Source organism: Castor canadensis, chromosome 8, assembly GCF_047511655.1.
Source record: "Castor canadensis chromosome 8, mCasCan1.hap1v2, whole genome shotgun sequence".
NCBI classification, from domain to species: Eukaryota; Metazoa; Chordata; class Mammalia; order Rodentia; family Castoridae; genus Castor; species Castor canadensis.
The window spans coordinates 87,570,114-87,592,774 of NC_133393.1; the positions used below are offsets into that span (position 1 = coordinate 87,570,114).

At 39.8% G+C, this 22,661-nt stretch overlaps 1 protein-coding gene across 10 annotated transcripts in view; it reads right to left on the reverse strand.

Annotated features, from left to right (window-relative positions):
- The window catches only part of Slc11a2 (solute carrier family 11 member 2), a 50,332-nt gene that overhangs the window by 15,189 nt on the left and 12,482 nt on the right, over positions 1–22,661 (reverse strand). For 6 of the 10 annotated variants that reach the window (XR_012450837.1, XM_074083364.1, XM_020179903.2 and 3 more), the window contains 14 exons: positions 19,173–19,321; positions 18,507–18,632; positions 17,299–17,418; positions 15,284–15,390; positions 14,407–14,477; positions 14,239–14,306; positions 12,310–12,465; positions 11,482–11,640; positions 10,364–10,450; positions 9,403–9,522; positions 9,108–9,257; positions 8,512–8,585; positions 7,798–7,951; positions 4,809–4,862 (listed from right to left, as the gene is read on the reverse strand). Coding sequence is in view for 9 of the 10 variants with exons in the window: in XM_074083364.1 (XP_073939465.1) it covers positions 4,809–4,862; positions 7,798–7,951; positions 8,512–8,585; positions 9,108–9,257; positions 9,403–9,522; positions 10,364–10,450; positions 11,482–11,640; positions 12,310–12,465; positions 14,239–14,306; positions 14,407–14,477; positions 15,284–15,390; positions 17,299–17,418; positions 18,507–18,632; positions 19,173–19,321 (1,595 nt within the window). In the remaining variant the exon portion in view is untranslated. Of the gene's footprint in view, positions 1–1,728; positions 1,769–2,071; positions 4,863–7,797; positions 7,952–8,511; positions 8,586–9,107; positions 9,258–9,402; positions 9,523–10,363; positions 10,451–11,481; positions 11,641–12,309; positions 12,466–14,238; positions 14,307–14,406; positions 14,478–15,283; positions 15,391–17,298; positions 17,419–18,506; positions 18,633–19,172; positions 19,322–22,661 lie in introns of those variants that run through there. The other 4 variants (XM_074083363.1, XM_074083365.1, XM_074083368.1 and 1 more) reach the window with 4 other exon arrangements.

Sequence of the window (22,661 nt, forward strand, 5' to 3'; positions counted from 1 at the left end):
GTCTGTAATGTGGTTCTGAGACATTGGGAAATGTGGTTAAGTGGCACAAGAACAGGCTAAAATACTTTTGGGGCAGACAGGTTGTGCAAAAAATGAGTATGCACATTATTAGGTCTTAGCTATTTGCCCAGGTAGGACTCTAAATGACCCTGTCCATTTTCTAAGCCTGACAAACTTGCCCTTTAAAATTTAGCACAGACCAAGTAGTCTACCTGTGGGCAACTTCTGAGCTAAAACATATTCTAGCACTATTCAGAATATTTTGACTTTTTTGAGACAGGGTCTTACATATAGACCAGGTTGACTCTGAACTTGCAATCCTCTTGCCTTGGCTTCCTGAGTGCTAGGATTATAAAGCATGTGCCACCATGCCTGGCTCTAATGTTTAGATGTCTTCGCATTCTGCATGCTGCTCAAGAACCAAGCTTGGTGCCTTAATCCAACGTGGTATGTATTACATATTTGGAAATGAATTATGTGGGCTCTAGCATTGTGCTACTCAAGTTCAACTGACAAATGTCCATTTATTAGCAATATGATGAGGGCAAGTTACATTTGGTCTTTCAGCTGCCTCATGATAGAGACTAATTTCTCTTGTTATAAGGGGTAATGAGACAGCACAAGTGCTCAGATCAGGGGAAGCATCTAGTAATGACTTTGCCATTCTAATATACATAAACTTAGGTGACTGGAAAGGCTAGCATGCCTATAGCCATTGGTCCTACCAATGGAAGAGAAGACATTCCAAAGGGCAGTTAGATGAAATGTCTCAAAGATCTTCAAGCTGTTTTGCATCTTCTGAAATTAAATCTAAATTAAGAGCTAAATGAAGAAGGCCAATGTGCAGAACCTCCATGGGGTTCTTTATAGTATTCAGCTCCTATGAAACAGGTGGGAAAGCTTGCAACACAAAAGGAAAATGAAGTTCTGGTGTCACTCCTGGGGCAAATTAAGTGCAGACTTAGATTTTCCCATCACCTGTCTGGTGACAGGGCTGATAGTACAATGCACTTGAACTTCATCTCTTTTTTTTTTGGTGGTGGTACTGGGGTTTGAAATCAGGGCTTCAAACTCACTAGGCAGGCATTCCATCAGCTTGAGCCACTCCACCAGCCCTTTTTTGTGTTGGGTATTTTCAAGATAAATTTTCACAAACTATTTGCCTGGGGCTGGCTCAGAACTGTGATCCTCCTGATCTCTGCCTCCTGAGAAGCTAGGATTACAGGTATGAGCCACCAGCATATGGCTTTAGATCTCTTTAATAAGCAGTGCCAACATATACATTTGTATCAGGTCTGCCAAAATGCTCAGTTTTTTTTTTGTTTTTTTTTGGTGATACTGATGTTTGAACTCAGGGCCTTCACAATTGCTAGGCAGGCGCTCTACCAATGAATCACACAGCCCTTTGTGCTTTAGCTGTTTTTCAGATAGGGTCTCATGTTTTTTCCTGGGTTGGTCTGGGCCATGATACTCATATTTGTGCCTCTCAAGTAGGTGCAAACACAGGCATACATCACCATACCCGGCTTAGTGATTGAGATGGGTCTTGCTAAGTTTTTGCCTGGGCTGGCCTCAAACCATGATCTTTCCAATCTGTGCCTCCCAAGTAGCTGGGATTATAGGCATGAGCCACCTCACCCAATCATTTGTTTCTAAGGTAAGCAATTTTGGCTTCTCTCTTTAAATACTAATTTTTATTGGCAGCAAATACAGAATGAAAAAGCCTACCTGAATGGAGAAACAAGACTCCAGATAGACAGATACTCAGCTTAGAATAGAGAAAAGTAGAATAAAATTTCAAATTGAAACATGGTAATAATGTGACCTTTAGCTATAGCAATACTAATTGACTAAAAGTGTAAACAGAAATTAGTGTCTTAAATTAACCCAAGCCCTGTAAGGACTAAACCCATTTGCTTCTCTGTCCCTTCAAGGAAAGAAGCATTAACAAAGTAAGCTTAGTATGCATCTCTAGATAGTAACTGACATTTTTGGTATCTATATATCAAAGTTGTTGAGACCCTATTAATAAAACATTTTCAAGGATAAAAAAAATAACCAGGAAACCAAATTGGAAAAAGAAAAAAATTTTAATTACAAACCAAGTTTACATATTGTTAAAAGCCCACTGTAAGCACTCCTGGCATCCTTGGCCCAGACCCCACGGAAGCCAACTGAGGCTCTTCCCCATTCTATTAATTCCCAGTACAAGGCAGCAGTACAATGATCTCATGTTACGTTTAAGGAGAACAAGGACCAATTTACAAAAAGCACAATTGTATATCCTTAAACATTTCACACAAATATAATGCCAGAATGTACTGCATATGCTACCACTGGAGGACTTAATTTTTTTTCTTCAAAAAAAATTTTTTAAAACCATGAGACCAAATCTTGCTATATATCTCAGGCTGACTGTGAATTCAGGATCATCCATTTCTACACATTATTTATTGTACACAGAGAACTGTTTGAGGTATACTTTCTCCCTATAAGGACCAAATAGAACACTGCAAAATACTATACTCAGAATTATAACATGCCATTTAACTGGGAAGAAACATTCCATCCATTTGTAGACCATAATTTTAATTGTAAAAAGAATTCAAGGGCTGGGGCTCAGTGGTAGAAACTTGTCTAGAATGCATCAGGCCCTGGACTTGACCTCCATTGTAGTAGAAAAATTAAAAAAATTCAGTAGCTTTTGTTTGGGCTCCTAAATGTTTTTCAACCTGGATAAACTGGACCCACCCACACAAGGACAAAGGTAAATTGTGTGTGTGTGTGTGTGTGTGTGTGTGTGTGTGTGTGTGTGTGTGAATTTGGACTTTCCTACTGTTGCCAGACAAAACCTTAAGACATCAGTGCCTAAGATCTTCAAAACACCTTTATGATCAGTTTGGTGAATGAGAGCGGTAGGGGGAGAGGTGCATGAAAGAAGAGGAATAGGAAGGGGAACAGTCATTTATGATTCTGTGCTGTATTGAGGCACTGAGAAAAATACAGTGAGTGAAACATAGTAGTTTATCCGTAATGCCTTAAAGACAATCCATCCAGGCTGTCTTTTGACTATGTGCAAAATATCAGTAATAATGCATTTGGGGTGCAGATGAACAGAGAACATCAATCACCCAGAACTTCAGAAGGAAAGCTCCACAGAAGAGAAGTCCTTCTCTCCACTCCCATTCTCACCAAGGCTATGGCTATAGAGAGTTTGCTCATTCATGCCCACCAGACAAGTGTGAATGATGTGAGAGAATCCCAGTCTCAGACTCCCCTTGTAAAAACGTCAGAAGTGGCTGAAATAAAAGCAGCAGGCTCCATGCTGACCATTTCCTCTACTCCAGAGCTCCACCTTCTGGTCTCACAGTTTTCCCTCTGAGGGAACAGCTGGAAAGAGTAGCCCAGTCCCACCTTGCTGAGAGAGGACTTTGCAACCACAATGACACCTACTGACTTGCTGAGAGAGAAAGAACACTTGATAACAGTTAGGGCCACTGCTCCTGAGATACAAGACATCTTGGACACAAAGCCAAGTGGTGTATGAGAAAAATACATAGTGAGGGGTGGCTTTCAGAAATAACACAGATGGCACTTCTTTCCGTTTTGAGTCCTCCTGCCCACCCACAAGGTCTCCAGAGAAATCAGTTCTTACCACCCACTTGGAGGAAGTAGGTGAAGTGTCTATAACTACTTGTGCTAAGGAGTAAACATCACCTGGAAAACTCTGTAACGTAATTAATACTAACCTCAGGACTGCCAAAAAGTCCTGAGGTGAGTTTTGCTATTTGTCCATTTTTACCTCCATTATGCTATCTCGTGCTTCTTAAAACTTCCACTGAGAAGTTAAAGTGGAAATAAGAATCCTGAGCCTGATATAACTTGATCTCTCTCTCTCTCTCTCTCTCTCTATTAGGGATTGCACTCAGGGCCTTGCACTTGGTAGGCAGGTGCTCTACCATTTGAACCATGTCCCCAGTCCTTTTATTTTATTAGTTTGTTTTCAGATAGTCAGGAGCTTTTTCCTGGGCTGGCCTCAGACATGATCTTCCTACCTCTGCTTCCTGAGTAGCTGAGATTATAGATATGCACCACCACACCCAGCACCCAGAGTTGATGTCTCTTAATTTTTTGTGTGTGCATGTCTGGCTGAGGTTTGAACTCAAGGCTTTACGCTTGCAAAGCAGGTGCTCTACCTCTTTAGCCATATGTACAGTCTGATGTCTCTTAATTTTATATTTCATATGAAAGAAACCACTTTGATTTTTTGTAATTAAAACAATTGAAAGTGTGTACATAAAAGCATTTATCTTTTTACATCCATTAACTTTTGATAAACAAAAGTTGCTTATCTGTAACTACCATGTCTGTAGTTTGTATTATGAAAAATGTATTGCACTTTCCAATTTTTTAAAACATATAGTCTGGTTAAGAATCATGCACAGAGAATTTTCTCTTAAAAGGATAAAATTAGCTGGCCCTTATGCAGTTTCTTAAGAATTTAGTGTTGGAATGATAGCAGCAAATGTCTGCTTTTCAAAGATCCTACCTAATCCAGTACTCAGGCTAGGAAGTCAGGAAGAAAAAAAATCTTCTTTCAAAGACGCATGAAACAAAGTCTTTCCCAACCAGCAGTTGAGTCCTAAATGCAGTGTGTGCAACAGCACATACTTGTGGTTTTGTTCACACAGTAAACCATAGAAACACACTGGCTCTGATGGCTCCCTGTAGAGGACAGACTGATCCAGTGTTTACTTAGAACGGCCACCGTTGGTGTCTTCAGTCAGCAAGGCTTTAGAGATGCTTACCGTGTGCCCACAGTCCAGGAAGGACATGCCCAGTGCAATCAAACACTGCCAACCCTGGAAGATAAGACATAGTCATCACTCACCAGGCTCTGGGAAGACCCCCACCCACCAAGACTGCTCCTCCAGCACTGCTCAATACACACTGCTTCTGACCTTAAACACCCAGTTTTACACCACCACCAACAGGTGTTGGCGAGGATGTGGGGAAAAAGGAACCCTTGTACACTGCTGATGGGAATGCAAACTAGTACAACCACTCTGGAAAAAAATTTGGAGGCTTCTTAAAAATCTAAACATAGATCTGCTATATGATCCAGCAATCCCACTCCTGGAGAAATACCCAAAGGAATGTGACACAGGTTACTCCAGAGGCACTTGCACACCCATGTTTATTGCAGCACTGTTCACAATAGCCAAGTTATGGAAACAGCCAAGATGCCCCACTACTGACGAATGGATTAAGAAAATGTGGTAATTATACACATGGAATTCTACTCAGCCATGAAGAAGAATGAAATCTTAGCATTCGCAAGTAAATGGATGGAACTGGAGAACATCATCCTGAGTGAGGTTAGTGAGGCTCAGAAGACCAAAAATCGTATGTTCTCCTTCATATGCGGACTTTAGATCAAGGGCAAATATAGCAAGGGAACTGGACTTTCGTCACATGATAAGGTGAGAGCACACAAGGGAGGTATGAGGATAGGTAAGATACCCAAAAAGAATATGATAGCATTTGATGTTCTCAATGCAAAGGAACTAATGCAAAAACTTTAAAGAGACAGAGGCCAATAGGAGAAGGGGACCAGGAACTAGAGAAAAGGTCAGTTCAAGAAGAATCAACTTAGAATGTGACAATATGTACATGAAAGTAATGTGAGGAATCTCCCTGTATAGCTATCCTTATTTCAACTAGCAAAAACCGTTTGTCCTTCTTATTGTTTATACTCTCTCAACAAAATTAGAGATAAGGGCATGACAGTCTCTGCCTGGAAGCGAGGGGGTGGGGGGAAGATGGAGGGGGTGGGGAAAAAGGGGGAGAAATGACCCAAACATTGTATACACATATGAATAAAAGATATATTTAAAAGAAAAAAAAAAAACACCCAGTTTCACCTATCTTCTTCTACCACCAAGGGCTGCCCAAATCAGGGCCCCCAGCCACACCCCCATCCAAATAGCCTGAAGTCCATCTTCTTCAACAAGGGCTTCCCATTCTGTTTTCAATACTGACTTCTCTCTATTCCTACCACTTTGTGTTTGTGGTTTATTTCTTTTCTTCAACTGGAAATTCCCTGATGACTGTTTTTTCAGTATCCCCCCTACTCCTCACCATGAGGAATGGGGAGAATGACTGACATACTAATACACCTGATGGAGTCTCCTGAGCTATTCTGTGAAGTTGCTGTTTTACAGTTAAATGGTAACTTTAAATTGGCCTTCACCTACAAAAATGGGACTTCAACACTCTCACTAGTCTCAGGATCACTTAGGATATCTCACCACCTTCATAAGCAACTGGTATGAAGGAAGAATTCCCCTAAGTGAATTTTCAAAACAATTCCTGTCCAGGACATACAGTAGACCCTTGGTTATCTGCAGGTATATGGTTCCAAGGAGACTGCCATCAAAGAAAAACCATGAACAGTAAGATTATATGCAGTTCAGTATTATACTGCAGATGGTTGATTCATTTTTCTCCTAATGCTGCCCAATTTCTAGTAAAGACAAATCTAAAATTTTCACTTTATCACTTAAATTAGGCACATTATTTCTGACTGGGATACTAACTTTTATCTTGGTTTTTGCAAGTACCATTTGCTTTTTGGGAGGCATATTTTCACAAAATTACGGATAGGGAAATACTCAGATCACACAAAGATTTATACACAACTGATAATAAGTTGGGGTCAACTGAGGACTCCTCTGCATAATTTGTGTGCTAAAACTTAAAATTTTTGCTTTTGAAATTTGACATTTAAAAAAAACTTAATATTTTTGATCACGCTTAGTCAAAACTGCATGTAATAACCTATGATTAAGGAATGCTTACTGTATGCAGGTACTTGAGTTTCCTAGGTCCTAGAGTCAGTATTGTTTTTGTATGCTTGACATTTATTGGGAAGAGGAAGAGAAAGGATACACCAATCAAGGTGTATCAATATTCACTGAATCAGGTACCTAACCTGTGGCAGACATTGATTGGCATGTGGAACTAGGTAAGTGTTCTGGAGATCAACAGCAGGGTTCTAATCTCCATCTTTAACCACTCTGCAGCAGAAATGGCTTAAATTCTGTTGCTCCTAATCCTCAATCCTTGTGTTTTTTTTCAGAGAAACCATATACAACAGAAAGGTAAACCTGTCACTATTGCTGTTTTGTTTTCTTTTTTTAACCAGTATTAGCAATGTTAAAGAACATTTGAAAAACAGAGGAAAATATATCTATAATCCCACTTTCCTAAAATGACTACTATTATCATTTTTGCATAATTTACTTTCTTCAAAAAAATTTTCTTTCCCTGATAATCCAAGTACAAAAAAATTTGCACAAGGCATGATGGCACCTCCCTAAAATCCCAGCAATTGGGAGGCTGAAGTAGGAGGATCAAAAGTTCAAGGCCAGTTTGGGCTATGTAGTAAGATCCTACCTCAAAAAACAAACAAAAATTTGCCTCCTTTATCTATGTAACTATATTTTATAACCAGAATATTTTTTTTTTCTTAGTGGGACTGGGGTTTGAACTCAGGGTATCACACTTGCAAAGCACTCTATCACTTGAGTCACACCTCTCATCCATTTTGCTTTGGTTATTTTGGAGATGGGGGTCTCACAAACTATTTGCCCAGGCTGACCTTGAGCCCCAATTCTCCTGATCTCAGTGTCCCAAGTAGCTAGTCTTATGGACCTGTTCATTTCTGAGTATCAGTTAGCACTACCTGCACCATCCCAGACACTTATGCCCCTGCTCCCTCCAGACTGAACTTACCAAGTAGAACACAAAGCCCAGATAAGCCACGCTGATCACTGCAGCCACCACATACAACACCAAATGCCCTAGATCCTGGACATAAATCACTACAAAATACATATTGATGGAACAGACAATAAGGACCAAGATCCCGCCTGCGATCCTCCATCCTCTGTAAAAGAATCAACATAGTGAGTGGCAAAATAGTCTAACCTGGTCACAGACAGAAAAGAAAACTACATCTCATTGTGTTAATGTTACAGGGGTTAGAGACACTGCAAAAAGAGAGCCAAAGTTAGGAAGAAAGGGGTGGAGGGAATACAGCAAATAAATCCCAATGTTTCACACCTTAGATAAGTAACAAAGCTTTAGAAATTTAGTTAGCCATTTCATTAGATTCCCTTAAAATGCAGTGCCATACAAATTCCCTATATCCCTTCAAGGTGTATGCAAAATGTATTAGCTTGTCTTTCTCCTTAAGATCATTTAACATAGAATTCATACTTCAGTGGCTGAAGCTGAAGAGTACAAGCCCAAACAGCTACACAAAAAGTGTGTTCCTGGTCCTTTACTACATTCGTACTCTCCATTCTCTGTGCCAAAGAGGAAGCAGATAACAATCACCTCTCAAGCATATAGTTCCCCTGTCTGACTCATTTCTGATTAGTGCGTTGGCTAAAAATACTCTTCCCACTTAGCACCAGCCCTTTGGAGAACTATGAGTACACTTACATTGCATTGGAAAATTCATTCATTACTGGCCGCAAACTCGTGAATGTGAGGATGGGTATGAGAGCAAAGGGAAGCTGGAAAACAAAGGTCAGACTGAGATTCTGGGGTCCCTGTATCACTGCAGAAAACTGCAGTTTGTACAAGGATATCACAAACCCTGTATGACCCACTCCATGAAAAATAATTATTCCTATCATCCCGAAATGCTCAAGCATTATGGTGAAATCTGTTGAGCTGTCCTTACCCTAGCCCCAATGACAATTATGTGTGTCTTTTGTGTCCATAAAGACAAAATATTGGATCTGACCTAACTTCTTAACCTCCATAGGACCTAGAATAGTGTCTTATAGCCATTTAATGTTTGCTGGATTAGTGAGCTATAATTTTGTATTTTATATGTAAGTATAGGTCACAACTTCCATTCAACCAGCGTGAAAAACAAAACCACTCATAAAAGCATTATAAATGCAGATGTAGATACTTTGCCTCTTTTGTCCTCTGAATTTCCTCCCCAGAACCCAGGACAAGACTTGGTACCAAAGGACTGGACTTAATGCCGACTAAATGAGATATGAGTTCCACAGCTCCCTGCTTACTTGTAAGCTCTGCAGAACATTTAGGAAGTCATTCATCCCTGTTAGATGTTCCACATCTTGGAAGATAGCAACAAGCAGAGTGGGGATGATGGCAATAGAGCGTGTCAGAATCACTCGGGCAAAACGTGACCATTTTAGGTTCAGGAATCCCTAGAAAAAAAGGCAGAAACAGGATGAGTGACTGGAATAAGAAAAAGAACAGGAGTTGGGGAGGTTAAGGAGAGACCTTAGAAGCATGAGATAAAGGAATGCTAAATGGCTATGTCATCTCCCAGTATTCAGCACCAGCACATACCTCCATAACAAACTGACCAGAATAGGTTCCTGTCATGGTGGAGCTCTGTCCTGCAGCAAGGATCCCCACTGCCCAGATGTAGAGTGCTGCAGGCCCGAAGTAGCATCCCAGCACAACACCCTGAGAGAGGCAAAGGAGAAAGATGTGCTGTGTCAGTCATGTGCTTACACAGCACCCAGAACAGCATTTCTCTGCAGCATTCCTCCCTCTTCTTTGCTCAGTGTCATCCACACCAAGTACTATGCTACCAGTGCCCCAGACTCAGATCAGAATCTGATTCTAGAGGCTTAATCTCAACTTTACTGGATGCTCCCTCATTCCTCATGCAGTCCTTTCTCTTCTCTAAGTTCCAAACGCCTTCGTTTTCAACCTCCATCTTAAATACAGAAAAAACAAACAAAAAAGCTCAGAAGTCTATACAAAATTCCCAAATTATACTGTGTAGCCACTGTTCTGGAAAATGGTAAGAGGAATGCAGGGAAAGGTCAAATAAATTTGGGAAATGAAATGCAACATACATTCTCCTCTTGGAGGGTCACAATATAACCAGTATAAAGAGACTGAGAGACCCTTGTGAAGAACATTTTCTTTTAGTTACCCCAGTTAACATCCTGTAGAACAATGTATACTATCACAATATTAAGAACTGGTGTGGCTCAAGCAGTAGACTCAAGAAGTAGAGCACTTGCAAATGCAAATCCCTGAGTTCAAACCCCAGTACCATCAAAAAAAAAAAAAAAAAAAGAAATGCTGGTATATAATCCATCTCTTCAAATGATATTCTATTCCCCCCAGGCTCTGTAGAATCCAAAAATACTTGTCTGGCAAGCATCTCGACCTCTAAAATAAATTACACTACAGAGGAGCTATGCTCAGATTTGAAACAAACTCACACATAGATCAGATAATATGTTAAGAAGACTGATCCAAGACCAAAGATCGCAAACCTGAAAATACTTACCCCTTTGTAGATGTCCACAGCCAGAGTTGAGTTATCCTCAGGAAAGAGGTCAGCATGGGGACTGCTGCTATTTTTACAGACACTAACCTAAAACCCAAAACAGTTTAAAAGCAATTTTTATTTTACAGGCAAGGAGCAGATAAAAATAGTTCTCCTATACAGCAAACAGAAGTCCTATATCAGGGGTACGCTGAAAATCTGGATATAGGATATGACATGGACAGATACTGGTAGCACTATTGTTTGTGATTCTCCTCTACAATCTTTTTACATCCCCATGTCATCAAAATTCTGTGCTAAGTCAGAATGTATATGGAAATATAAATACATTTAGTAATTTTAAATGATGACAAGAAAGGCCATTAAGAGGGCTTCAAACATGAGAAGACACCATGAATAGGGAGGCCTCAGACAAAGTAGAGCCAGAGTCAGAGATCCTATAAATGGGAAATAAATGGTGATCAAAACTATCAAGGCTGGAGTTTAGCTGAGTGGTAGAGCTCAGGCCTAGCATGTCAAAACTCTAGGTTTAATCCCCTGCACTGCTTTAAAAAGAAAAATAAAAATAGGCAACAGGAATCAAGAGGACACAGATTCAAAATGACAAAACAAACATTTCCTTGCAATCCACGGGTTGTCTCATCATAATGTGTGTTTGCTGACTCCTCCCAACCTATCCTTAGCTCCAGTAACAAGAACAGTATGTAGGCAGAAGTTGATACACAGGAAACAAAAGTGGATGACAAGGAGCCAAATAGCAGTGAAGCCACCTATGTGACTGCATAAGGCAATTGTATGAGGCCAGGTCTCTTCCCAGCAGATGGGTGTAGGCTTGGTCAACTCACAGACCATAGACTTGGACTGGTATAGAGTGACAGGGGGTAGAATTAAGGTCCTGGGTTCAACTCCCATTAGCCAAAAATAAATAAATAAATAAGCAAACAAACAAATAAATAAAATTTTAAAATTGCCCAGTCCAATGTTGTATAGTTTTCCTCTAGGACTGAGGCTGTACATTCATTTTCTAGGACTCAAAGTAATTGTTGCAAATTCCTGCCCGATTCCAGTCTTCATCTTACCCTAACATTCACTCCCACCCATGACCCTGGCATACTCACCACCTGCTCATTGGTTCTCCCAAAAAATGCTTCAGCGAAGACAGAAACAACAAAGACGTTGATGATGAAGGAAACAAAGAGAGCAATGCACGATTCAATGAAAAAGTACTTGTTGGCTTCTCGAACCTCCTGCTTATTGGCCCGGTTTACCTGTCTGGACTACAGAGATAACAGCAGCAATCATTTTTCACCAGTTGCAACAAGTTTCCTTGTAACAGCTCAGAATTTTAGAGTCAGCTGAGAGATAAAGAGGGCAAATAACTACTAGAAGAAATACAAGAGATATAACAGTCATCTAAATTCCAGTTCATTAAGGGATTAAGAACTCCATACCCTTGACAGCACTGTACATTCCCCAAATACAGAGCAGGGACTAGGTAACTAATGAACCCTCAGATATTGTGGCTGGAAGGACAACTGACCTACAAAAGCAGGCTGATTTCAGTCCTAAGGCTGTATAACCCTAATTACAAAGGTTTCTGAACTCTCCCAGTCATCAAATATGTAATATAAATCTTAGCTGGGCTCTTTCCTCTTGACCTTCACAAGGCCACTCAGGTTTTACAAATTGAACAACAAAAAGCCTGATGTACTTTTAAGACTTTTATAAAGCAAGTAAGCCCAGCTTCTTTGTGGGGTCAATAATCTCTGCTCAATTTGATAAAAACATACTCCACGCCTGTGGACTTTAATAAGACCATCTAGTCTTGGAAATATCCTACTCCCTCAGGGCTCTAAGAGTTTTAAGCTAAATTTGTGTCCCTTGCAATTAAAGGGAAATTTCCCATGAGCTATATGGAAGGCCACTGAGATAACAGCCTTACTCACCTTCACTAAGGCAGAGTGCAGGTACATGTTGTGTGGCATGATCACAGCTCCCACGATGCCCACAGCCTGCTCAATCTGTCGGGTGCTACAGTTGGAACAGGATGGCACAAACATGCCCCTGAGAACCTGGCTCTGGCTGGGCTTCACTGTAATATACTAAAAACCAACATAATACCTATTAGCCTTTGCTGGAACAAGATATTGGGAGTAACACAGTACTAAGGAAACCTGTCATTCATTACTCCTTACAACCCCTTCTTCTGCAACAACCAACCAGGATATGAAGAATATAAAAATTGACAAAGGCTGGAGGAGTGGCTCAAGTGTTAGAGCACCTGCCTAGCGAGCATGAAGCACTGATCTCAAACCCCAGTACTGCCAAAAAAAAAAAAAAAAAAGTTTAGAAAAAAATCAACGAAAAACAAGCAAGAGCTGTATGCAGTAGCACATGTCTATAGACCCAGATACTTGAGAGGGTGAGTAGGAGTATTGCTTTGGCCCAGAAGTTTGAGGTCAGCTTGAGTAAAAACAACAAAAAAACCTGAGATGTAGCTTAGCTGTAGAGCACTTGTATAGTGTATGCAAGGCCCTGGGTTTGATCCCTAGCAACAACAAAACAAAACAAAAACAAACAAGCAACATAAGAGAGTGTTATGGTTAAAATATGAAATGTTCCTCATAGGTTCACGTGCTGAACACTAGATCCCCAGCTGGTGGTGCTATTTTGGGAGATGGTGGGGAGGTAGAACTAGCTAGAAGAAGTAGGTCACTGGCTTCATGTCACTGAAGGGCATATATTACCCTGCCCCCTTCCTGTCTCTCTTTGCTTTCTATCTGTCATGAGATGAGGAACCTATTCTACCACATGTTCCTGCTGCTATGATATTCTGCCACGTCCATAAGGTCAAGCATTCATGGACTAAACCCTCTGAAACTATGAACTAAATAAATCTTTCCTCTTTTAATTGTTTCTCTCAGGTATTCTGGGAAATGCAAGAAGTATGCAAAAGTAATTAATACAGGAGCTTACTGCCAAGGGTCAGAGAATTCAGGACTAGATAATCTAAATATTTAATAACACTCTTATGATTATATAGAATGGATGTGTACAGAATACAATTACTATTTTAAAGAAATAAAACGGCTGCTAATAGTGTTATTATTTTTAGCTTCACTGTAACTCTGGAGAGACAGATCCAGGTATATAGATTAATTTTTGAATATCCACACTTAGTATGCAGTTGTTCACCTATGTTTATCTAAAAATTATGTATTTGGCCCCTAATGTACAGTGAGAGACTCATTCATAAATACTCCTCATTCATGCTTTTCTCTGGTTCAGCATTTCTCTTTGGAAACCTTGGGATAACCCACATGATCTATTCAGAGATTAGATATAGTTTTTAATGTTTAGCCATACCAGTTAGAAGATTCATGTCTATAACAACTGGACACAGGAAGATGTTATTACTGAAAATAATGATACTGATTTTTAGGAGTGTCTGGGTTGGAGCATGAACCAAGATATAACCACTAATGACCTATAATTCAAGTTTTAATACAGGGAAAGTTCAGGCTATAATTAATTTAAACCAGGATAAGCAAAAACAGAACCATTTTAAGTTAGCAGCCAAGAATAACCCTTCTACCTCTTCCAATGCTGTTATCAGGATGGACAACTTAGGAACAGGGAGTTTAATCTAGAAAGTCTTACAGAGTTTAGTCATTTTTTGACCTAGGAATCTCTAGAGACCTTCCTGATATAAATTATATTCTTTCAAAAATAGCCCAGAACTGCACTGTTTTCTTATTGATGAACAAAATCACAAAATACAATTAAACCATCCTAATATTACTGTCTTTTACAAAGAAAAAGAAAACAAAGCAAAATCTTGTTTTAAAAAGCTAATGCATAGTCTGTACACTTGCCTCATATCCAAATGTGAGGGCCATAATAGTAATGAGAAAGCCAAAGAATGCTTCCAGCTTCCGCAAGCCTAAAGAGGAAACACAGCAGTGAGCTCACAGAAGGCGGACTTCTCCAGCAAACATGTGATTGAAAGTGGTTTTTGATCCCATCATTCCCATTCGCCTTACCATATTTGTCCAAAAACAGAAATACAAAAGTATCTGCGATGGTGATAAGAACTCCACCCCACAGGGGAACCCTAGATTAGAGATAAGAAATGAAGATTAAAGAAAGAAACATTGATCAGCAACAAAGAAGAATGAAATTACGTCATTTGCAGGAAAATGGATGGAACTAGAAATCGTCATGCTAAATGAAGTAACGTGGACTGAGAAAGACAAATGTCACATGATCTCTCTCATATGTGAAATCTACACATAAAAAAAAAATGGAATGACATGGTGGGTCCTGTTAAAGGGGGAACCAGAAGGTGAGGGTGAAAGGAGGGGCAAATATGATCAAAGTATTTCATATACATGTATGCAAATAGAATAATGAAACCCATAAAAATTGTTTAAAAAGGGGGATGGGGGACAAGAAAGAGTAACAAAGTACATTATATGCATGTAGGCTATATCGTAATGAAAGCCCTTTGTACAATTAATATACAGGAAGGAGGGGGAAGAAGGGGAGAAGGGAGGGAAGAGGAGGGAAGTTCATTCATTGAAGCTTTGATTGAGAGTCTACTATGTCAGACAATGTAGGACATACACCTGAAAAACAATAGGTCTTACCCTCCAGGAGCTAACTACCTAGTGGGATAAACTGACATACAAATAAATAATTGTAATACAAAATGCTACACGCTTTATACTAGCAGTATGTATAACCCACTATGGGAATGGAGATGTAGAGACTACATGAAGTTGCTTCCAGAAAAGCTTCACAGAAGACAACACTTGAGCTGAATTCTGAAAATTGAAAATGAGCTGGGTTTTCATTTTTACCTTGGCTTTGAAACCCAGCACAATACTGATAACTCTTCTAGAGGAAAACCCCCCTCACCTTCCTGCTGACAGGAGGTTGATGGCAATGGCTGAGCCAATGACTTCCTGCATATCTGAGCCAATGATAGCCAACTCCACCATCAGCCACAGAATGATTCGTGGGATCTACAAAACAAAAGAGTAAAAAGATGTAGTAGTGATTATTCATTTCTATGAACATCCTCCTTTGTTTGGAATTCACATGTTGGCAAAGACCCACAGAGTCTTTTATAAGCCTACAGACTGAAGTACCAGAACTTGATCCCACAGAGTGCATCATTGTACTATGGCTCAGATGGAGAAGTAAAGTGTGCTTCCTGTGGTTGGATGTATGAACCACGATAAGGGTGCCAACTGATTTTATTTTTTTCTCCTTCCTTCCCACTCAAGAGATTCGGAATGGAGGGCTGGCAGAGTGGCTCAAGTAGTACAGTGCCTGCCTAACAAGTGTGAGGCCCTAACAAGCGTGAGTCCCTAACTTCAAATCACAAACAAAAGATTAAAAAAAAAAGGGAGAGAAATGGAATTTCCAGTCACAAATTTTCACTTAATCTCTTGCCTAAAAACAATCTAAAAAGTTTTAGAATAAATATACTAATATGGTCAAAATAGCAGTCACAAGAGAATAGAAAATGATTTGAGAAAAAAATCATCTATCCTGACCATAGCTAACTTTACAAAACAACACAAAAAGCCTGGGGTCATCTCTAATGTAATAATAATATGCAGACAAGTGAAAAAAGACATATATATAAAAGGATTCAAAGTAAACTAGTAGGAAATGGGTGGCACCTATAGCAAAGTAGGAAATTAACCTGGACAAACTAGCTGAAAGACAAATTTAGTTAATGCTTCCTCAAAGAAGCCAGGAAAAATATCTCCAGATACCTACTATCTAAAAAATTTCTTCTCACAGACATTTCTTTTCTTTTCTTTTCTTTTTTTTTGGTGGGGGGGGTGGTACTGGGGGCTTAAACTCAGGGCCTTTACTTTGAGCCACTCCACCAGCCCAATATTTTTGTGATAGGGTTTTTTTTTTAAGACAGGGTCTCATAAACTATTTGCTTGGGATGGTTTTGAACTGTGATCCTCCTCATCTCTGCCTCCTGAGTAGCTAGGATCATAGGCATGAGCCACAGGTGCCCGGCCTCATGGACATTTCTTAACACACATGAAGAATGAGATGCCAAAAGAATTAATAAAATATCTAGATTTCTTTTTTTTTTTTAAAGATAAGAATACTTTTTGTTTTCTGGTAGTAGTGGTGCATGCCTATAATCCCAACACTTGAAACATGGAAGCAGGAAGATCCTGAGTTCAAGGCCAAGCTGGGCTACATAGCAAATTTCAGGCCAGGCTGAGCTACATAGTGAGACCCTACCTTAAAAACAAATGTTTTATGCTCATTCATAGCCAGGAATGAGATTAAACACGTAAGGACACAGCAGAGGTATGTCAGTATCTTATCTAAAGATGAAGCTCATTTAAAAAGGTCTTGTAGGGCTAGAGGATATAGCCAATCCCAAGACCATTGAGAAGTGTTCCAGACATAAAGTTCATGTCTGCCTTAGTTGCAGTTAACAGAGGCCTGAATATCCAGAGGGAAAGTGTAAGGACAGTGTTACTTCCAAAAATGAAGACAATTAGAAAACAACTGCAAAATCCAAACACCTACCACATGTAGAGTACCATGGATATATACATAACAAGACATTTACATATCTATAACATAAACTGATAGAGTACCGTGGATATATGCATGAAAGTGTTTGGCTGGGCAGCTAGATGCCAAAAGGTAGAGTGAATGGCAAGTGCTTATTCTAAGGAAAAAAGTAAATCCAAAGTTAGATTTTGAATAAGGGGAAAACATGGCGAGACAGCAAGAGGGACAGCAGGATTTCCCATGGTATTTCCAGTCTTCAGGGCCACTAACCCCAAGTCTTCCACTGCATCAGTATAGAATGAGGCCAGCACACATTGCCAGACATAGATATCTACATAGGTCAGCGACGAATATGATAGCACACTGCTCACCTTGGGGTACTGACGGTGACATACTTCAGCAAGATGCAGCCCAGTGACCACTCCTAGTCTAGCTGCAAGACGCTGGAGCAGCAGTCCCACAATGGTGGCCAACAGAAGGACCCAGAGCAACTAAGAACAAAAGACCCAGAATACTCATCAGACAACTGGGTTTGTTTGTTTAGTCATTTTGTTGTTTGGCAATGTAAATGGGCAACAGTACATTTAGGAAAAAGCCCATGTTAGGAATCAAATGGCCTGAGCTCTGTATCAGATTGTACACAGGACCTACTAGGTACCTTGGACCTTTCTGAGTCTGTCTCTCCCATCTGCAGTTTCACCTTTTTTCCTGGGAACTATGTGAATAAAAAAAATAAAAGATCAAGTGGCAAATACTTTTCACCTAAGTATCACTGCCAATGAAGTGCAGTGCATCCTGGAAAAGTATAGCAGGGCTAGGACCATCACTCCTCTGTACAGTCAAAAATCTGCATATAACTTTGACTCCTCCAAAACTTAACTACTAGTAGCCTGGTGTTTATCAGAAGCCTTACTGATAAACACTTAATATATGCTTTGCATAAATATTTTATATGGTGAAAAATATGTGGGAACTGCGAGAAACCATTTTTCTTTTCTTTACTTCAGTATACATTTTACTGAAGAGATAAATGAACTGCTTACATATAAGTATTTGGCATTTTAAGTGGATATCACAACACTTACCACAAAAGAAACAGGAGGTAGCTACAAAATTATTCCAGAAGTACAGCAGGAACTACAGTTAATTTAATACAGCTATGATTTAATACCACATCTTCATGTTTGCATACATTTTTCCAACCTATGACCAGCTGCATGTATGGAGTATGTATGCATGTATGATCAGATAAATTTTAACTTTTTGTAAGATCTGTGTATATTTAGAGCAGAAATAATAAAATAGTTATTATCTACTAATAGTTCATACCTAATTTTATGTTAATTTTTTTGGTATTTCTAGGCTATGCAGTCCATTTTCCAAATTTATTCAAGTTGTTAAAAATTTCTACAAAAGAACCTACTATAATTGATCCATGCAATTCAAACCCATGTTGTTCAAAGGTCAACTGCTATCTGCCTGTACCCCTGAGGCTGCTACCCAATAGGCAGGCTGGAGAAAAGGATGTGAAGATGGATTGTGTGTGTTTAAAAAGACAAGGGAAAAACTAGATGTTCACCTTAAATCCAGCCACTGCTCCAGACTGCAAATCAGATTCAATGTTTCCTGGATCCAGATAGGCAATGCTCATAAGAAAGCCTGGGCCCGTGAATGCCCAGAGTTTACGAAAGCTAAAACAAGAGTACTACAAAGAGAGAAACAAAGATCAAACAGTGTCACCTCCAAATTACTGACCTAATTTCTGTTATTTTATCACATGTGAAGGAACAGTATCAGCTTCACAAAAGCAAGGAATCAGGGTTGGATATTACATGTGTCCATGTTTCACCTCCATCTTGCCCACTTTTTATAACAAGCTGGCTACTTCTCTATGTGAGAGCCCTTCCTACCTGCTCTTCCCATCATTACTTCATCCTAAAACCAGAGGAACACCCTCAGTACCTCTGTGGACAACCATTACCCAAACAGGACAAAAGCCAAGTTTGAATAAAGAAAAGAAATTCATACTTTCTTGATCAAAAATGCTCACTACTACCACCTAGCAACTGTGTTCAATCAGTCTGTCATTTTCCTTTGTAGTTTATCATTTCTGATTATAAAACTCCAGCCCTTAGAAACTAGCTGTAGAAATTAGACCTGAAGCTGTTGAGCAAGCTATCTAGTAGATCTTTCCTCATAGGCTCTTCTCAAGCCACAGGGTCCTCTCTGAGGACCTGTCACTTACCTCCTCCTCAGGAATGGCGATCTTCTCATCAAAGTAGGTGGCAAAGGGCTCCTCAGAGTTCTCAAGGGACTGTGAGAGTGAGGAGCTACTATAGGCCGGGTTGATGGCACCAATACTGGCAGAGTCCCCATGGTCTCCAGAGGCATCATCTGAATTAACATATTTGAGAAAAAATGAATCAAAGTGAACAAAATATGCCAACAACTCACCCAGAATAATATTGAAATTAATTTTTTTTTCCTTTTTTTCAGTGCTGGAGATGGGACCCAGGGCTTTGCACATGCTAGCCAAGTGCTCTATCATTGTGCTCCATCCTTAGCACCTAAAACTCAATCATCTTATACTTAAATGCACAAAAGACTAGCCTGACTCTAACTCAACATGTTTTTTAATAGTTTATTTTTATCTATATTTTAAAAAAGGGTTTTTTTTGGCAGTACCAGGGTTTGAACTCAGGCCCTCATACTTTGCTAGGCAGGCATTCTACTACTTGAGCCATACAACCAATCCTTTTTGCTTTAATTATTTTTCAGTTAGGGTCTTATGCTTTTGCCAAGAGCTGGTCACAGACCTTGACCCTCCTACCTATGCCTTTCGTGTAGCTGGGAATATAGGCAGTCACCACGATGCCAGTTTATTTGTTGAGATGCAGTCTTGCTAACTTTTTGCCCATGCTGGCCTCAAACTAAGATCTTCCTGATCTCGGTCTGCCCTCCTGAGTAGCTGGGACTCTGTACAGGCATGAGCCACCATGATCAGCTAAAATAAATTTTTTGACTAGGTAATATATGCACATGGTTAAAAATTAAAGTACAAGCCCAGCATGGTGGCATATATCTATAGTCCCAGCACTGGAGGGGGGTTGCTGAGGCAGGAGGTGCTTGGCTTAAGGCCAATCTGAGCTACAGAGCAAGATCCTGTCTCAAAAACCCAAAATTGATGTACAAAAGAATTTGCCAGGTAGGAGCTTCCTTTCTCCTCTCCCCAATATCCCCCAATCACTCAGCCCTGAGTCAGTTTTAACATTAACTACACAATGGTTTTCCTATTCTACATTTCTATTCCCACTGAGTAATTTTTGTAATAATTTTATTTTCCTCTCAAAACAATGACATTCAGCTAGGCTTTGGTGGCTCACACCTATAATCCTAGCTACTAAGGAGGCAGAGATCAGGAGGATCTCGGTTCATGAGACCCTATCTCAAAAAAAAAAAAAAAAATCACAGAAAAGGGCTGGTGGAGTGGCTCATGCAGTAAGAGCACCTGCCTAGCAAGCGCCCTGAGTTTAAGCCGCAGTACCACCAAAAAAGAAAAAAAACAAAAAACAAACTGATAACTATCTAAGGCTCAAAATACATCATATTTTAGGTTACTTAGTGGAACTGGTCCACTAAGTAACCTAAAATCCAAATTTTTTAAAAGAAAAGAAATACATCATACTACTGCAATATCCTCCCTACATTATTGTTTGGTAGGACTTATTCAAAGAATTATCCTTGGACATTATACCTTCATCAGGCTTCTCAAAAAAGGAAGAAATTGGGAAATCCTGCCACAGTTTAGGTTAAAATGTGACGCTGCAGGGAACCCCATCAAGCAGGAACACTGTACTAAGGCCCACAGTGAAGGCCTCTGATCATGGATGCCAGCACCCTCATGACAGCAGGACTCATCTAATGTCAGTGTTTGCCACAGACCTTGATTTTACAGTTAATCTTTTTTTTTTCATTTTTCTTTTATTATTCATATGTGCATACAAGGCTTGGTTCATTTCTCCCCCCTGCCCCCACCCCCTCCCTTACCACCCACTCCGCCTCCTCCCTCTCCCCCCCACCCCCTCAATACCCAGCAGAAACTATTTTGCCCTTATTTCTAATTTTGTTGTAGAGAGAGTATAAGCAATAATAGGAAGGAACAAGGGTTTTTGCTGGTTGAGATAAGGATAGCTATACAGGGCATTGACTCACATTGATTTCCTGTGCTTGTGTGTTACCTTCTAGGTTAATTCTTTTTGATCTAACCTTTTCTCTAGTTCCTGGTCCCCTTTTCCTATTGGCCTCAGTTGCTTTAAGGTATCTGCTTTAGTTTCTCTGCGTTAAGGGCAACAAATGCTAGCTAGTTTTTTAGGTGTCTTACCTATCCTCACCCCTTCCTTGTGTGCTCTCGCTTTTATCATGTGCTCACAGTCCAATCCCATTGTTGTGTTTGCCCTTGATCTAATGTCCACATATGAGGGAGAACATACGATTTTTGGTCTTTTGGGCCAGGCTAACCTCACTCAGAATGATGTTCTGCAATTCCATCCATTTACCAGCGAATGATAATATTTCGTTCTTCTTCATGGCTGCATAGAATTCCATTGTGTATAGATACCACATTTTCTTGATCCATTCGTCAGTGGTGGGGCATCTTGGCTGTTTCCATAACTTGGCTATTGTGAATAGTGCCGCAATAAACATGGGTGTGCAGGTGCCTCTGGAGTAACCTGTGTCACAGTCTTTTGGGTATATCCCCAAGAGTGGTATTACTGGATCAAATGGTAGATCCATGTCTAGCTTTTTAAGTAGCCTCCAAATTTTTTTCCAGAGTGGTTGTACTAGTTTACATTCCCACCAACAGTGTAAGAGGGTTCCTTTTTCCCCGCATCCTTGCCAACACCTGTTGTTGGTGGTGTTGCTGATGATGGCTATTCTAACAGGGGTGAGGTGGAATCTTAGTGTGGTTTTAATTTACATTTCCTTTATTGCTAGAGATGGTGAGCATTTTTTCATGTGTTTTCTGGCCATTTGAATTTCTTCTTTTGAGAAAGTTCTGTTTAGTTCACTTGCCCATTTCTTTATTGGTTCATTAGTTTTGGGAGAATTTAGTTTTTTAAGTTCCCTATATATTCTGGTTATCAGTCCTTTGTCTGATGTATAGTTGGCAAATATTTTCTCCCACTCTGTGGGTGTTCTCTTCAGTTTAGAGACCATTTCTTTTGATGAACAGAAGCTTTTTAGTTTTATGAAGTCCCATTTATCTATGCTATCTCTTAGTTGCTGTGCTGCTGGGGTTTCATTGAGAAAGTTCTTACCTATACCTACTAAGTCCAGAGTATTTCCTACTCTTTCCTGTATCAACTTTAGAGTTTGGGGTCTGATATTAAGATCCTTGATCCATTTTGAGTTAATCTTGGTATAGGGTGATATACATGGATCTAGTTTCAGTTTTTTGCAGACTGCTAACCAGTTTTCCCAGCAGTTTTTGTTGAAGAGGCTGCTATTTCTCCATCGTATATTTTTAGCTCCTTTGTCAAAGATAAGTTGCTTATAGTTGTGTGGCTTCATATCTGGGTCCTCTATTCTGTTCCACTGGTCTTCATGTCTGTTTTTGTGCCAGTACCATGCTGTTTTTATTGTTACTGTTTTGTAATATAGTTTGAAGTCAGGTATTGTGATACCTCCTGCATTGTTCTTTTGACTGAGTATTGCCTTGGCTATTCGTGGCCTC